Source organism: Scardinius erythrophthalmus (genome assembly GCF_964197995.2).
Source record: "Scardinius erythrophthalmus genome assembly, chromosome: 10".
Classification (NCBI taxonomy): domain Eukaryota; kingdom Metazoa; phylum Chordata; class Actinopteri; order Cypriniformes; family Leuciscidae; genus Scardinius; species Scardinius erythrophthalmus.
Genome location: NC_138230.1, coordinates 32,821,618 through 32,840,552, shown reverse-complemented (window position 1 = coordinate 32,840,552; position 18,935 = coordinate 32,821,618). Strand labels below are relative to the sequence as shown.

The following is an 18,935-nucleotide window of genomic DNA, read 5'->3' as shown; positions in this document are numbered from 1 at the left end:
GGACCCAGATGATGAAGAGACTCCGCGGCACAGAGTCGAATGAGAATGGACTAAACGTCTCGGAATAGTTATTTGATACATTTATGTACTTAAAAAGTTTTAATCGCGTCCCCTTTGCCAATATGGATGTGCAACACACACACACACACACACACACGAACTGTGATAACGTTCGCGCAATGTTTTGAAACTACACACACACACACACACACTACTGTGATAACGTTTGCTAAGTACAAACGATTTATTTATTTATTTCTTAAGGGGAGGGAGATAGACGTTTAGCCTACTGTCTATGGAGATAGAGCAGACCTTAATTTATTTACATTTGTAAATGCTGCAAAAAAATGCCTACGTGACATAAAACTGTCTGACGCGTTGTTTGTTGAGACATCCTATGACGACGACAATAAATAGCTTTAGACGCATTTGTTGTTGAACTGGCTGACATCGATTGAAATGACTATTTGCTCAAAAATCATAAAATACACTTACTTTTTCTGGAGGTGACGTTGGATCGCGAACAGTAGGCAACGATCCACACTTGAGGATTAACTTTGACCCTCGTTCACTAAACAGTCAGTCAGAACATGATTCTCGTATTTAGGAAGTTTAAGTGGCGCCTTTTCTTCATAAATAAAATCCATCCGCTGTGTTTTCAGTGGTTCTGATGTCAGTGAAGACTAGTATGTCCATTCTTACATCCCACAACAGAACACCTACACTTCTTAGGAGACATTACCGACTGTCGTTGAAACAAGGATGCAGATCACCGAGGGCGGGGTCTATGCCAAAACCAGATGTCAATCAAATCACGTCGGTGGGGCTTAGCTCATTTCTACGTCACAGTGAGGGAAATCTAGAACAGGTTGTTCTGAGACAGTGCTTATGATTTTTTGAGATAGTAAAAAAACTACTGGGTGGATTTTTATTATTCTAGGGTGGTTTTGCTCACACACTGCCAACACACATTTATGTTCAAACACCATGTAAAAGTGAATTTTGCATAATAGGTGCCCTTTAAAACTTATCTGTTTAGGCAGGCTTTTATGTGATGTAATGTTTGTTGCTGTACTGGTTTTATTGTTTAATGTCATTGCTTTTATGGATTTTGCAAGGTGTTCTTGAGTGCCATGAAAGGTGCCTTTAAATAAAATGTATTATTATTATTATTATTATTATTATTATTATTATTATTATTATTATATCCGCCAGGTTGAGCCAAAGGTGGAGTTCCTGGACCACCAAGGTGGACATCGACCGACGGAATGTGTGGTTTCTTTCGTCGGCCCGGAGGGCGAGGTCAGTTGCCCCACGGAGCTCCCGGAGGCCACCCTCGTGCATGTCTATGAGCACCTGGACCTGGTGGACCTGCAGGAGCGCCATGGCATATAGGGCAGAAGCAGCCTGTCCACAGGCTCTGTAAGCCTTCGCCGTAAGACTGGACAAAAACTTACATGCCTTGGACGGGAGGCGTGGATTGCCGTGTGGACGCTGGACACAGTTGCATCGCAACGGCACGCTCCACTGGCGGGACATCCACATACCCCTTAGCCGCTCCGCCATCGAGGGTGGTGAGGAGGGAGGAGCCACTAGGACGGCTTCTGGCACTATACGGTGTCGTCCACGTCCTAGCGAGCTCCTCATGCACCTACGGGAAAAATGGCACCGACGCGGCATGCTGAGAACCTGTACGGCCCGCCCCGAGAAACCAGTCATCCAACCGAGAAGGTTCAGGATGTGATGGAGGGTTCCACACAAACACAGCCTTCTCGGCGGCCCGGGAAAGCATTCTGGATCAGACTTGGACAACGCTACACTCCTCAAAGGGGGTAACGAAGCCGAATCCTCATCTTCAGAGGACTGAAGCTCCTCCTCCGATGCTGCAACCGGCATCTGGTCATCAGGAGACTCCAAAAGACACGACTGGTCGTCCATGTGAAGGACCAGCATGCTCTTTTGGAGGCTCTGTCGGCAGCAGCGTTAGTGAGGTGTGAGGGGCCCACGGAGATTGCCTCAGTGGGGAAGCCCTCACGGTAACCTTCAGATACCCATGGCTAAGCACCGAAGTAGGCCTATTCTGAGGTCCAGAATAAGCACTAGATCGGGGCATATGCGAGAGGACTGCACCTCCCTTGAGGTAAGCTCAACACTGCGATAGTCATATTCCCGCAATGGGAACATGAACTATTCGCAAAAGCTACCTCAGCGTGCTGAATGCCCAAACACGAGCAACAACTATTGTGGCCGTCTGCTGGTGTCAAATGACCGCATCCAGAAACGCACAAGCCGAATCAGCTTGGGTCACGCTAGTGTTGCTCTTTTGTGAAGAAAAAACAAAAAAATGCTATCTTAATACCTCCCCACAGTGCTGAGGCACCCAGGGAATGGCGGTTATGTACAGCAGTACTGTAAACACTTCTCAGGGAATGCCCACCAAAAACCGACAGAAATTTCAATGCTGTGAAAACAGCAGTCGTTGAGCTTGAGCTCATGGCCACTTGCTGTTCGCGCCGTCACACCAACACTGGATACAAGGAAGGAGAGAGGATTCTTCAACGCAGTAGCTTGAGTCTGTATTCAGAAGACCAACAGAAACTCAGCTCCAAAGTGAAAGACAATGTGTGCGTGCACCCGCTTCCTGTTTATACCTGCGCTGTGGGGCAGGGCACGTGACGCGATTCACGCACGCCAATGTTCATTGGCTCGTTCTGTAGACACTCGAAGATGATAGGGCTCCCTGAAGCGATCCCAATTACGGTGTTACGTCGGCGTTACATCGAACGTGTGCGAATGAAAGGGAAACATAGATCTTAAATGAATATAAACCACCTATAAGCAACAAGTTTTCATTCAGTTAGTGTCTGGTATTGATCGTGTGAACGTGTAAACGTATGCTCATTTGTTTATCCTATACACACTGTTACAAAGCTTTTAGCGTTATGGATTACTTGAGTTTGTTTTATCAAAGAACTATTTGTTTATTATAACCTGTCTGAACCTTTTTCTTCATTGGGACCTGATCGTGACACAAGTCAATATAATAGTTCAATTAGATTTTGAAGGATCTTAAAAGGCGTACATTTGAATAACTGACCCTTCGCTGTTCTGTTTGCGCCTCAGTGCTGCCATGTCCACGGGTGTGGACATCTCTGGAGAACGGCCGTGTGACGGTGCACCCTCCAGGTCCTGCTGTGGAGGACACGATACTTCACTACAGCTGTCTGGAGGGTTTCATCCTGGTGGGCAGAAACAGCACACATTGCACTAAGCTGGGCAAGTGGGACTCACCCAAACCCGTCTGCCACTGTGAGTATGTATGTACTTTCAATTACAGAATCAATTTTATAATCATACCTTATAATTCTGTTATTCTCTTTTTCGTTTTTTTTTTTTTTTTTTTTGCTTCTAATGCAGATGACAGACATTATACAGGTAAGAATGATTTTGTATTCTTTCCATTATACAGTATGATAAGACCAATATTGTAATTATTAAGGAGATATGGACACTGGTTTATTCATAAATAGTTTTTGCACTGCTCTGATTTTTACATAAATTCAATTTGCTCCTTGGTTGGATACATATCTAGTGTTAACTCTGGATATGCAATCTCTAACATATTTCTTAAATCTTGTCAAACTGATTTTTGGCGAATCAAGTAATATATACATTGGATCACTTGTTCATCAAATCTTAAAAGTGTATTTAAAAAAAAAAAAACTGAAAATTATCCCATGATTTACTCACCCTCAATCCATCCTGTGTATATGACTATCTTCTTTCAGACAAACACAATCAGAGTTATATTTAGAATATTCTTGCTCTTCCAAGCTTTATAATGGGAGTTAATGGGGGGGCAAGATTTTGAAGCCCAGAAAAATTTACCCATCCATCATAAAAGTAATCCATGAAATCAATGAAGCGATCCATTTGTTTAAGAAAAATATCCATTTTTAAAACTCTATTAGCTATAAGAACCAGTTTCCGGCAGATGAACTTACGCATACTGCGCAAGTTGACTTGTGCCACAAGAGTAACCCCTGACGCGATGTATGACTTAAAGTCCCCGTGAACCGGAAGTTACAAACGACTTTTCTCCAGTGTTGTGACGTATTTCCCAGTGAAAAGGAATTTTGAACAGAGGGCAGGGTTTTACTCTAGCGCTCCTCCTCTCCATCTCTGCTCATAGCAGACTAACGGTTTGAGGGGAGTGGTTAAGCGTTGCCCAAACCAATTCCTCAAACCTACGTCATCAGAGAAGGTCCTCCAATGCAGAGGGGAGGGGCATTTTCAGATTTTGATTAAAGATTACCATGGTAAAAAATTTTTTTTTTTAAATATTTTCTTGCACGGATTAATTGTTCACCACAAGACTAGTAATATGCGCTAACAAAGTAAATAGGGTCAATTTTGATTTCATGGGGACTTTAAGCCCAATTTATACTTCTGTGTCGAACTCACGCCGTAGCTACATCGTAGGCTGTGTGTAGCGCGCGTACCCTTCGGTGTACACTGACGTGCACCTCTCCAAAAATGTAACAACGCGTCAACTCAACGCGGACGCAAGCGCTGTGATTGGTCTGCTAGGACCGCTCCCTCGGGTTTCACATGCTCCCTCTGCGCGCGTGAATGCGGACAACGACGCAGAAGTATAAATGAAAACCAACGCGTTGCCTACAGCGTAGAGGCTCCGGCGTAGGTCCAACGCAGAAGTATAAATCAGCCTTTAGGATGTAGGAGTATCGTAAGTGTAGACGCCTCTCGCTGAAATAGGGCTGTGCAACAAACTCAAGCTCCTCTTCTCTTATATCGAAATCCTCCGACATTTCTCTTAAAAATGTCTCGTTTTAGACCGGTGTTTTGTTTTGCTCTATTTTCTGTGCTTCTACGTCCGTCATTGCATCATGCGTCAGGTCAGGATTTACTCTTTCGCCGCAAATTGCTGCTTACGGACATCTGCCGGAAGCTAGTTATCCGAAAGAAGATAGTCATATAGGCTACACCTTGGATGTCTTGAGGGTGAGTAAATTATGGTATAATTTTCATTTTTGGGTGAACTGTCCCTTTAATACACTAGTACAATTTAATGTACCCTTTAAATGTCAAATTAAAAGTTTTACTTCAAAGTACATTTTAAATCCTTATGTTTTAAAAACCTTTTGTTGTGCGAAGAAAAGTACACTTTTTAAAGAAATTCAGTTTCATGTGTTGACTAACAAACTAAAGCACATGTAAAGTGCTTGATTATAATTTTAACTGTAGTATGTTATGTGATGTTACATTTAAAGTTGATATATTAAAACATACTAAACTGCATTTCATCATTGCAAAACTGCAATTACAAATATATTTAAAAACATGACAGAAATTACATTCAATTATATTTTAGTTGACTATAAATGCTTGTCAGTACATTCTGCAGTACACTTTAACCATATTTCATAGAAAATAGAAATTATATATAAAGATATTCTGGTGGGTCAAAAAAGCACACAAAATGCAGCTGATTGCATTTAATATAAATTTATACTATAATACATTTTCATTTAATTGCAATTAACATGCAAATAAGCGGGAAAAAACGCCCCATTACATTAAGTTCACACTTACACACTTATTTTAAAGTATATAATTTCCATAAGTACTCAATTTAACAGTATGTGAACATGTACTTTTAAATAGGGGAATGTAAAGTCTTTTTTTTCTTTATTTTATTCTTTGTTTGAATTATAATATTATTTGTATAATATATTTTTTTTGGGGGGGGGAGGCATTATCTGTTTTACAATAGAAAACAATCCATGTTTTTTTTTTCTCAAGAAATATACTATCAGTGGCATTGTCTAAACTGAAGTACCTTGAAGTTCCCCACTCAAATAAAAGAGTAAATTGGATTTCTACTTTCCTGTCAAAAGGGGGCAGTATTTCATTCAGTAGTTATTGAGTCCCTTACTAACCTGTAGGGGGCAGCATTAGACAAGTTAATGTTGGTAATGCAATACCAGAATCATGTCTGAAGATGGCAGTATTGAGTGCACAGCTCGCCGTACATCCTTTTAAGACTGCTATTCAGTCCTCACCAATGAGATCCCCTCTATGGCATGCATATGGTATATATATATATTTTTATTTAATTACCACAAAGGAAGTGGGACTGTACCATCCAGTGGTGCATAATCCAACATACCACAACCTTAGTTTATATTGCGTACGAATTCCCCAATGGACTGCATGACCTTGACTTCCACAGGGCCAGATTGAGGTGAATGAATTGTAGATACTCGTCCTCAATGTTTTGGCATGTGCGCGTGTGCATGACACTGTGTGCAGATCAGCCCGTGGTGTTTGCTAAATTGATTAATGGAGGTGTCACTGTCCCAATATGGCAGTGATGTCTGCACACTGAGAGAGAGGGTGATGGAGGGCCGGCCAACAGGAAATGAGAGAGGAGAGAAGGATGAAAATGAAGGAGGGGAAATGAGATGGAGAGAGGGAGGGGATGGGGGGGGGATGGAGAGAGGGCACAAAATTAGGGGGCTGTGGGAAAAGAGAGATAGACAGAGTAGGATGGTAGAGAAAAAGCAATTTGGGAGGAGGGATGGGAAGAGTAGATGATTTATGCGCTACATCTACTTAGTAAATGGTGTTTTCTCACAGTTTTACCTGGCTGGAAATACACTCCCAGGTTATTACATGCATTCTGACGCCACCTGCTTCTTCTAACATCCATGATAATCAGCACACCAATGGCTATATACGGCTCTGAACGTACCTTCAACTGTTACAGATCACATTTGTACTGTCTAATCTATTGTGTCATTACAGTTGTGTAAGGGATAGTTCATCCTAAAATGAACATTTAAGTCATAGATTACTCACCCCAGTGTTTTTCTAATGCCATATGCCCTTCTTTCTTTTATGGACCACAAAAGGAGAATTTTGTGCTCATCCATATAATGGCAGTGAATAGCGACCAGCATCATGCTTTTTAAAAAAGACACAAAAGAATCACAGAATGATCCCATTTGACACCTGTCTGTCATATATTCATATAAGTGTTCTGGGGGTTTACAAAACTTGACCTTGGCCATTGGCCTTCGGTGCACACGCAATGTGCACGTTCATGTGACTCTGTTAGCGCCGCAGTTCACTCCGTCTCATACACACACACAAAAAAAGATATCAATAAAGAAGATATAAAAAAGATATCAAGATTAACAAAAGCGCAATACGAAATACAACGCCTACAAGTCCCAAAAATGTATCTGCGTACTTGACAGTCAGAATGACAGTTGACAGATGAACAATGAACAAAATGGATATATTCAACTCAGAATATTTCATGTCGTATACCCCCAGAACACTTGGAATATACAACATGTGACTCATGAGTTCATTTGACACCTTTGCATCTTTTTTTAAAAAGCACAATGCTGTTTGCTATTCACTGCCATTATATGGACGAGTGTGAGCGGGGCATTTAAAAGACAGAAAAATTCTCCTTTCGTGGTAAAAGAAAGAAGGGCATTTGGCATTAGAACAACAACAGGGTGAGTAAATTATGACTTAATTTTCATTTTAGGGTGAACTATCTCATTTAAGGCTGCTTCGGACACAGACTGAAATCATTCAGTGGCAAATAATGAGCCAATCCATCCAAGAGGTCAAATGACACAAAATGTTAATGATGCTGACTGCAATTACTGATTAGATATATAAATACTGTAGATATGACAGCATAGCAAGCAAATACAACACCATAGCAACACCTAAATGTATAAATAAATGCCTAGCAGTTATTCAGCCCTACAGTATATAACTTCCCATCTTTTATAGTTTCAAATCACATGGACATAGATGTACATGTAATATGGGGTCGTTCAAACCACTAACCCCATTAACTACCTAAGTAGGAGTAATAATAATACTTACCATAACAAGCATGGCTAATTAGCTGCTTATAGATCTAAACAATGACAACGTACTGCATTAGACTAGGGAGTATTGAAATCTCTGGCACTGAATACACCGTCTTGTCAATTAAAAAGAAATACAGAACATCCACAGAAGGCTCTGTCTGTGGATATCATTAGGCTTTAGTGGCTGAGACAGGATGATGTGGTGTATTTTTTGATGAAATAAGTGGCTAAGAATGAGTGTAATGAAGGCTTTGTGTTTGTTATGGCTTTTAGTCATTAGACAAGCACACTGCTGCCCCCCGGAGAGAGGACTTTAAGAGATGCTGCCGTTCAACATTGGTGTGTTGAGAATGAAGCTCTGTGATTGGTCCACTCTCAACATGCAGCATGCCGCATTAGAGGATTTTAATTAATAGAGGATGCTCATAGCACCAGTGTGATCTCGCTCTCTCTCTCTTCTTCACCTATCGATGGACCTCACAGCATGTAAAAGGTCATCATTTGAAAGAGTTTCAGTGTACGTGTGAATGAAAGCGCCATGCTTGTTCGAGTCCGTTTTAATTTATCCTGTGTATGTTTCTATGCACCTTTGAATGTCTGTTTTGTCATCTCTCTGTGTGTGATAATTTCATGGGTAGCCAAGAAAAGGTCTCCCTCTGGATCGATTTCCCCTTTGGCATTTACATGACATTCCGCAGTGCCCACTCAAACCTGGAACCAGTTTCTGCATCCACAAACCTAATCTCATTCTCAACAGAGAAATCATTCGAGTGGGAGAGTCAGACCGCAGAGAATAAACAAGGGTTAGCTGGAGCTCTCCTCATTTTCCGAGTCTCGTTTTATTTAAAAGTGTTGATAAATTATTCAGGAACAATCGCAGAATGTTACAACCTGGAATTGCAGTAATGGTTTACACCTCCAGCACAGTGTGTCAAGTCCATGTTAGGATGCTAACCCTCCTGCACCTGCAACAGCAGATATCACTAAAATAAAACAACCACAGCTACTGACTTGTCACATATGTTAAGACACCTGCCACATTAACTTCCAGAAAATGACACATCTGTAACACCTAGCGGGTGATGTTCAACAAGGTGCAGCATTCGTCACAGCTGCTTCCCTCAGGACAGCACACAGGCTTAGTAAACCACACTGAATTTTTAACTCTTGGTTTATCGTGTTCCATGTTGCACATTGTTCAAGCCCTGGGCTATTAATTAAAGCTGAAAGGGATAGTTCACCTAAAAATTAATATTAGCCCATGAATTACTCACCCTCAAATCATCCAAGGTTTACATGACATTCTTCTTTCAGACGAATACAATTGGAGTTATATTAAAAAATGTCCTGGCTCTTCCAAGCTTTATAATGGCAGTGAATGGTTGTTTCTGTTTTAAAAGTCCATAAAAGTACATCTATCCATCATAAAAGTGCTCCACACTGCTCTGGGGGGTTAATAAAGGCCTTCTGAAGTGAAGCGATGCGTTTGTGTAAGAAAAATATACATTTTTTAAAACTTTATAAAGTTAAATACCTAGCTTTAGGCCAAACGGCCCTAAAGCGCAACTTGTGACGTCGCAATTTTGACGTAGTCATGTCGTAGTGTAAATATTTGCAGTATATCGCATTACTCGCATAAGCTGCGCTTTAGACTTAAGTGGACTCCGTTTGTTCGTTTGGCCGGAAGCTAGTTATTTTACTTTATACATTTTTAATATGGATATTTTTCTTACACAAACGCATCGCTTCACTTCAGAATGCCTTTATTAACCCCCCAGAGCCGTGTGGAGCACTTTTATGATAGATAGATGCACTTTTAAGGACTTCAAAACAGAAACAACCATTCACTGCCATTGTAAAGCTTGGAAGAGCCAGGACATTTTTTTATATAACTCCGATTGTATTCGTCTGAAAGAAGAATGTCACATACGCCTAGGATGACTTGGGGATGAGTAAATCATGGGCTAATTTTCATTTTTGGCTGAACTATCCCTTGAAGTGTGTAATTTTTTTATTAAATGATAAAATGCTTCCTTCTCTTTTAGAAATTAATATACAGAGTGGTTTCTAGGGCGTGGCTTGGTGCTTGCTGGGGGTTCTAGGTGGTCTCAGATCTCTCTGATGATGCGTTCACTGGCGCGAGGGTGGGACAATGTCCTCTTCCCTCCAACAACCTGTCACTCACATGAGATCGCAGCAAACGACAACGATCCAGTCAATTCCCAACAGACAAAAGACCCATCAAGACCCGGCCTACATTTTTTTTTCTCCTCATTCCAGAAACCGTTTCACTCAGATTTATGTCACAATAGGGAAGAAAACCAATCTCAACTTCCGTTCCATGCTGACTTTAATCCCTGTTAAATCCCTAGTTAATGTTTTCAGGACTGTTCGATACCGAAACTGAACACAGCCGGATGTCTGTTGCTAAACTACCACACATTAACATTCTAGCAGTTGTTTCGTACTGTACACCTTGGCATTGCAGTTCAGGGTTAATGCCACAAAAGTGCGTTAAAGTGATGCTAACAACAAAATTAGTTTGAAACATTGTTTAACCCAGGGTAAAAAGTGGCCCTAAACTTGGGGTAAAAAATTTCCCATGATTAACAGTGGCATGGAAAGCCTGAAATCAGATCCACTCACCTCCACATGCCCGCATGAATGTCTCACAGTGATCCCAGATTGTGATCCCAGGGCTGTAAGTGGTAAAGCCGATTTTATCAGCTCTGTGATTTATCAGCGTATCCATTGACCTCCATCATACCAGCTGATCATCAGCACTTCCTAGGTTAAGTGGCTCACCTGTGGGCAGCGATTGAGAGAAGCGATCCACGTAGCATCCTAATCCAGCGGACCAGCTCAGCTGCCGTTTCTCCCCCCTCCTTCCTCTTTCCTTCTCTACGTATCCCACTCACACTCTTGATTACCATGCAAAGTTCTTGTGTACGCTTAATAATGTGACCATTGATTTGAATTCTAATATATTCTCTTCGCTCTGAAGGCTATATTTAAAAAAATAATGAGTTGTACCTTGCTGATCGCATGGCCGCAAGAGAAATGATTGCATTAAACCGTGGCGTAAGCAGGTTTACTATGCCATTTATGTGCATTTCCTTTTCCAATTATCCCTGCCGCATGTGTGTAATAGAACCAATGAGAGGACTTTCTTTACAAGCTGATTCATAATGCTCAGTATGCTCCGTGCATCCACCACAACTGTATGTGAGGCGAAGATGCTGATGCAATCACATCTGACTTGTTACATGGTTTATCAATGTCTTCCCTCCCTCGAATTCTTGCTTTCCCGTTGGAGACTCTGAAAATACCTTGGCATCAATCCCTGCTTATTCCTTTTCTGCCTATTCATCGTGCCCCGTGAAGGTCCAAAAGCACAAGGGTTCTCGAACAATGAAACGAGCGCTCCAATGACAAGCGCATCATAAGAGATGGACCATAAACATGAGGGATGGCAGAGCCAGGAATAGCAGAAATGGTCCAACTCAACCCATAGAGCCATGGAGATTAGAGTGTGTTTTACTGAAGCATGGCAGATCACATTAACGCTACTGCATCCAGCCAAATGAGAAGCAGGGGGAGAGGAGATAAATGGGCAGGTTGGTTGAAAGTATACGGGATAAATGATGGCTGCAGAGGTGAAACTTTGGAGAGATGGTGAAGGCCACAATTGCAAAAACACTTATGAGATCAACTTTTTGGCATCCAGTCGGGCCATTTCATATGTGGTTTTAAATCTGATATACATTACCGTTAAAAAAATTAGGTAGGGTAAGCTTTTTTTGTTTTTTTGAAAGAAGTCTCTTAAGGCCTGTTCACACCAAGGAAGATAACTATAATGATAAAACTAAAGATATTGTTCTATAAATCGTTCTAAATATTAAAGAATAGTAGAGTTCACACCACAACTATAACGATAACGAGAAACAATATTGTTGGGATCACTTTCAGAACAATTTTTTTCCCTGCTTATGACTGATAAAAACATTGACAGCCAATCAGAACCCATCCTGCTTTAAAGTGCTCGAGCATTTAAAGCGACAGACGACAAAACTGCAGTGTGTGCCTAGAATAAACCGAACAATATCGTCCTCTGGTGTAGACTCAATATAGTTATCGTTATAGTTATCTTTATAATTAGCATTCTTGGTGTGAACAGGCCTTTATGCTCACCTAGGCTGCATTTATTTGATCAAAATTGCTGTGAAACAGTAATATTGTGAAATATTACAATTTAAAATAACAGTTTTCTATTTGAATATATTTAAAAAGTAAGGCCTGGTTTCACAGACAGGGCTTGGGATAAATATTCGAAATGTTCCGATCCAATCTGACTTCTGACCCGTAATGCTGCCTGAATCATATCATACACTGTTCGTTCTTTGGCCAGAGGAGAACTGGCCCCCCGACTGAGCCTGGGTTCTCCCAAGGTTTTTTTTCTCCATTCTGTCACACCTGATGGAGTTTTGGTTCCTTGCCACTGTCGCCTTTGGCTTTTGGCTTACTTAGTTGGGGACAATTAATATTCAGCAATATTATTGATCTGTCTGCATTGACACCATTGCATGAGAACTGAACTGAGCTGGATGATGACATCACTGTTTTCTCCAGAGCGGCTAATCCCGGCTATATATATATATATAAATGAACTAAATTAATAACTTTTTTACAACAAAAATGAACCATCACTGAACTTATTTCAGATAGACCATGATGCTGTTTTCTTCTAGATCTGATGTACAGCAGAAACAAACTTTGTTGCATTATTTTCCTGTTATCACTGTAAAGCTGCTTTGAAACAATCTGTATTGTAAAAAGTTCTATATAAATAAAGGTGACTTGACTTGACTTGACTTGACTTAGATTAAGCCAGGATTAGGCTTTAGTTCAATTAGGACATCTAAGTAGCTTTTATAAAAAAACATTACTGGTGTGCATCTTGAGACAAAACAATGGCATTGACATACTGTATTTTAAGATATGTCAATGCAAGTAGCTTTCGGTTAAGACAGCACAAACATACATTGTAATCTAGGACTAGCCTAAGCCTTATATTTTACTGAACTTTTTAGTGTATATCTGATATCTATCTGGTCATACTGACCTATTTGTAAATTAGTTTGATTCTTCTTTAAATTCTGGCCTTTTGTCCTTAGCCTTTTTGAGTAAAGTCATTTCAACACTTACAGGGATTAGTGATTTTATTGCAGTTAAAATGGCCCCCCTTTTTCTTTTTTTTCTTTTTTGACAGATGCGGTTTTGGACTGGAATTAGGCTACCACAAAACCCTGTTTGTGAATTTAAAAGCAGGAATGAATCTAAGTCATTTTGAAACATTTCAGTTGTGCTGCTCTATAATGTGTATTTTTAATAATGCATATTTTTTGGTACAATATGAGGGCTTATATTACAGAGTTATAAAAATGACTTGAGGAGATTTTAAGTAGAAGCAATGTAAGCAACAGGTATGCAGTAAAATGAATATACATTGCTATTGTGACATGGCAGGCTTAAGTTACTGAATGTGTGGGAATTATTGTATATGGTAAATGCGTTTATCCGAGCAATAAGAGAGAGAATGACTGATATTTATTTAATTGTATATTTTAGAATCTCTTATATGGTAGTCCCTCTCATCTGCATGTCAAATTACATATTAACCTTCCTCGTAGCCATTCATTCTGTTTAATGTTTTATGCACTTAAGCCGAACTGTCCTGAAGAGAAACAAAACCTCATTGAACCACACAGAGCTGACCAATATCTATTTATATAACAGAGTATAGATCAGTTTGTATAACAGTATAGATCGGTTTTATACATTTTGTTGGCTATTATTTATTCGTCGATTATGTCCAAAAGGAATGTAAACAGACATTGTGCATTAGGCCTTGCAGTGTAAATGCAGCCAAAGAAACTAAATCCAAAAACAGAAGGAGGAGGTGGAGTAGGAGACAGTTTGGAGATCAACCAAATTCTGCAAACCACATCGTTTAATCTTACAGGCATTCACATCAAGTAGTTTTATTGTCATTCCTCTCATTATACAGCGAGTTGAAGAAAAAGAATGCAAACTAGCTCCACCAGAGTGCAACAAAGGCGATGACTGCAATGGAGCGCTGGAATATTTTCTCAGCAAGACTTAACAGAGGTCGTTTGGAAAGTGCCGTTACCCGCTGTCCGCTACGTATCGTATTCCCATTGAAAATAATGGAATAGCATAATTACGCTCTGATATGGCAGCCGTCGTCGCATGCAATTGAATTAATCGAACAGACTGAGCTCAACAGTAATTTATGAGAACTGCATGCTTTAGAGCACTCCGCTTCTTGGCACATTTTAGCCAGGAGCGTTAACCGTCAGTGGGCTAGCGGAGGATTTAGAGGGACAGACGTTCAAAACAGCAGGTGTGTTATTAAGCAGCGCCTGGTCATATTTCACACTCCAATTCAGCAGAGCAGCCGAGAGCTGTGGTTGCGGCTCGCTCACTGTGCCGCAATCCCGACATGGATAGATTCTTCCGTTGCTTTGTTATCAAAGCGACAAACACACAGACACGATTTAATACTTCTCAGTCATGAAAGAGAGTGGCGAGCTGTGCTTTTTCCTCCATGTTTGATCACGCCTCAGTCATCTCTGACGACTGAGTGATCTGTCTCCTAATATTCTGCGATTCATTTAATTCTGAGAGGCCTGGGGAATGTGCTACGATGCAATTCTGAACTCTAGCATTTAGCAGTAAATGAAATTTTGTGTCAAATCTAACAAATCTGTTTGGAGAACGCGCTCTGCAGCGGGCAAATAAAAAGATTACTGGGGTGATGAGAGGGAAGTCTTTGGCTGGATGCTGAGATCACATCCCGGACCGTCTGTAGGGGATTGTCTATTCATTTACTCAAAGTCATGCAATATTCACATGTCTGATTTTGATTCTCCTCCGCATATTGAGTCGAGGTCTTTCGTTATTGGATTATGCCTTGTGAAAAGTAAGAGCAGATACCTTTGTTCGTCCTTTGTGCACTTCTGAGAACGCGAGGCATATCAGTGGCGCCTTGTTCCCCACAAATGCCTGCATGCGTTTGGTGACCTGGCAACCTCAAGAACCAATCAAGCTGCCCAGCTGTGACCTGGCAACTAGAACAGCCAATCACAGTGTCCTGCTGTGACCTTGCAGCCGTGGCATGGCACAGCAACTTGTGCAACCGTGATCATTAGCCAGCAACCACCTGTCATGTTGCTTATTTCTGCTTGTCTGTGGATAACAAAGAATCGATTGTAATTGCAGAGGATGTCTTTCTTCGTAAAATGATATTCTCTCTTATGAATATCATTTCGATGGGGTGTCATTTTCTTTGACACATTGTGTCTTGATGGTGGGTTACAGCAGAGCTAATTTGTCTGCTTCTGTACCTAGAACCTCTCTGGGTGTTCTGAAATTTCCCCACAATTTAATGGCCAAATAAAATCTGACTGTTGATTTGAGGTGTTTTGAGGGTAGGATATTAATAAACACTCTTGTACAGTATGCTATAATGCATGTGTACATTCCTGCAACACAATCCTGTAATTAAGGCTAGGTTGTAATTCAAAGCCCATAGCATATTAGTTATGCAATATTAGTTAAATAGATGTGGACCTGCTGTCCTTCACTTAAGCAATAGTGTCAGATTTCTCTAGCAAAAGGATCCAAATTCACAGTGGCAGAACGAACACATATGGACGTTATTGTATCCATGGGTTTTAAAGGGTTAGTTCTTCCAAAATGTTTAAAATAGTCATCACTCACCCTCATGTCGTTCCAAACCTGTAAGACATTCGTTTGTCTTTGAAACAGAAGTGAAAATATTTTAGATGAAATCTGAGAGATTTCCAATGTATGTTCATAAAGAGGTTGTAAATCTAATACATATGAATTGATCGGTTTAGTCAAATTTTTCAGAAGAGGTACAATCGCTTTATATGATAAACAGATTTAATTTAGGCTTTTATTCACATATAAGCATTCATCAGTGCACACATCAGATATGGTAAACAGAAGCTCAAGCATGCTTGCTTGACATGTGAGAACCAATGAGGTTTATTCTTGTGTTACGCAGCACGTTTGATTGGTCACGGCTGGTGTTGGTCCACTGTGCTGTCCACTCAACGCAGCCGCCTACCAGGACATTTTCCTTTGGCTTGCTCAGTTGGGGATATTTAATTTAACCCTCAGACGGTCTTCGTTTCGGAGTCACATCCTGGGCCTTCCCGGTCAGAAGTGACCGGAGGCCTAAAAATGAAACTTCCTCCATCCCAGTAAAACCAATACAATTTATTTTTGTTCTATAATATTTATTCTTTTTAATTTTGTATTTTGAGATAATTTTATTGAATTTATTAATATTTATGCAATATTTATGGTCTATTTTTGCCATTGAAAATAATTAAAAAATTTATATAAATATATGTATTTTTTTTTTTTTAAATTATACAGTATTTTAGTTTAATATTGAGTCTAGGCCTTCAAAAAAAAAATGTTTGAAGCAGATTAGCACCATCTGGTGAGAGTATGGAGAGAAAGCGTAGGAGCATTGTGTAACCACTAGATGGCAACTACAGTTCTCTATGGAGAGGCATGTGAATTCCCCAGCTGCTTATGGACACATTTACTTTTTTTTTTTTTGTACAGAATTTGTAACAAAAAAATGCAATTCATTCAATTATAACACTTTTTGTAAAATAATATTACATTTTTTTTTTTTTTTTTTTTCAATTTCCCATTCATTTTCTATGGGGGTCATTTTTGACCGAAGACCACAAGTGTGACTATTTTTTTTACGACCACTTAGCATGCTCGAATCATGACCTCAATTTTTTTGTGTGTGCACATACCTAATGCCACACAAGTCACCAAGTTTCGTAACATTCCAATGAAGCTGTGATTTTTAAAAATTCAAAACAGATTTTTTGTAATCAAAATTTATTGGTGTTTATGTGTATAAAAGTGTGTGTGTATGTGTGTGTGTGTGGGTGGGTGTGTCTTTTTTGTACTCTTGATGTTGTAGAGTGTCACCCCTTTACAGCGGTGTACTTTTTTTTAGGATTGAGGCCGATTTGTAGATTGTACACACAAAAATTCTGAGAATTTTTTTTTTTTGTCAATTTCCCATTCATTTTTGACCGAAGACCAAAATCGTCACTATTTTTTTTACAACCACTTAGCATGCTCGGATCATGACCTCAATTTTTTTTTGTATTCACATACCTAATGCCATAAAAGTCACCAAGTTTCATAACATTCCGATGAAGCTGTGATTTTTAGAAATTCAAAACAGAAAATTTATCGGTCAGAAATGACCGAGGACCGTCTGAGGGTTAATTTAATCAATCAATAATACTATTGATCAGCCTTACCAAACGTGGACGGTTTTTTTTCCACTAGAAACAAACCTTGTTGTATTATGTGTTGTATTTCGATATTTTTCCTATTGAAAACTTGACTCTTCTGTAGTTACATCGTGTACTAAGACTGACAGAAAATGTAAAGTTGCGATTTTCTAGGCTGATATGGCTAGGAACTATACTCTCATTCCTGCGTAATAATCAAGAAACTTTGTTGCCGTACCATGAGTCCAGCAGGCGTAATGATGTGACGCAGCGCCTGAAAATAGTCCCCAGTTCGGTGACCGGGACTAAGTTTGTCTAACCTATTAGACCTATTTCAGGCGCTGCGTCATATCATTACGCCTGCTGGCAAAGTTTCTTGATTATTACGCAGGAATGAGAGTATAGTTCCTAGCCATATCAGCCTAGAAAATCGCAACTTTACATTTTCCGTCAGTCTTAGTACACGATGTAACTACAGAAGAGTCAAGTTTTAAATAGGAAAAATATTGAAACTCTTTGGTCATTTTTTTCAGAGAGATGCTAATGGTCCTATCCGATTCAATGATCTATGCTAAGCTATGCTAAAAGTGGTACCGCCAGAACCGGAGATCAGCTGAATGGATTCGAAAACGGTAAAACTCAACTGTTTAACTCTGGGGGAGTTGTAAAATGAGCCTATTTCCAAAAAAAGTGGAGCATCCCTTTAAATTCAAACTGTTCATAAACCGCTCGAATCATAAGGACTCGTTTTACAATCTCTTTATGAACTTTTTGTAGCAACAAAGTGGTAGTTACGTCAATGGAGGGACAGAAATCTCTCAGATTTAATCTAAAATATCTTCATTTGTGTTTTGAAGATGAATGAAAGTCTTACGGGTGTGGAATGACATTAGGGTGAATAATTGATGTCATGATTTAAATTTTTGTGTAAACTAACCCTTTAAGTGCATTTGGATATCGAAAATTGGTATTAATTTTTTTTTAAATAAAAATACAGAATGAACAGTGTTTTCTGCCAGTTCTTTTTTGTGAATCAAAACCATACAGCACAACTAGCGTAGTCCAACTCTCAAATTAAGGACTTTGTTTTAGTGAATCTACTCTTAGAAAAAAAGATTCAGTTTTGTTCTATATAGAACCCTAGGGTTCTTGATATAAATTTAGAGAACCATTTATTCCAAAAAGTTTCTATAAGAAGAAATGCCTTAAATGATTGTGTAATACTTTCATGTTTAACAGGTTATTTAATTTTTTTCTAGTGATAAAGTATGTTCACAAGCTAAAATTCTGTAAAAATTAAAAATTAATAAGAATCTATAAAATGATCCCATGATGGGAACCCCTAAAATGTTCTACAGACCCTTTCCAAAAAATTAGAATATCATGGAAAAGTTTATTTATTTCCATAATTCCATTCAAAACGTTAAACTTCCATAGATTATAGATTCAGGGCCCACAACTTAAACGATTTCAAGTATTTAGTTGTTTATTTGTACATAATTTGGGCTTCCAGCTCATAAAACCCACGAAAACAGGATTTCAAAAAATTTGAATATTACATGAATTCACACAGTAGTTACACAGTAATACCATGGTCACTGAACCAGGTTTTGGTTCTTTTGGCAGTGTG

The 18,935-nt window shown here is 39.5% G+C and overlaps 1 protein-coding gene across 1 annotated transcript in view; it reads left to right on the top strand.

Moving 5' to 3' along the window:
- Positions 1–18,935, top strand: part of gabbr1b (gamma-aminobutyric acid (GABA) B receptor, 1b) — a 126,049-nt gene that overhangs the window by 39,987 nt on the left and 67,127 nt on the right. The window contains exons 5-6 of the mRNA XM_081376984.1: positions 3,124–3,309; positions 3,418–3,435. Of these exons, the coding sequence (XP_081233110.1) occupies positions 3,124–3,309; positions 3,418–3,435 (204 nt within the window). The remainder of the gene's footprint in view (positions 1–3,123; positions 3,310–3,417; positions 3,436–18,935) is intronic.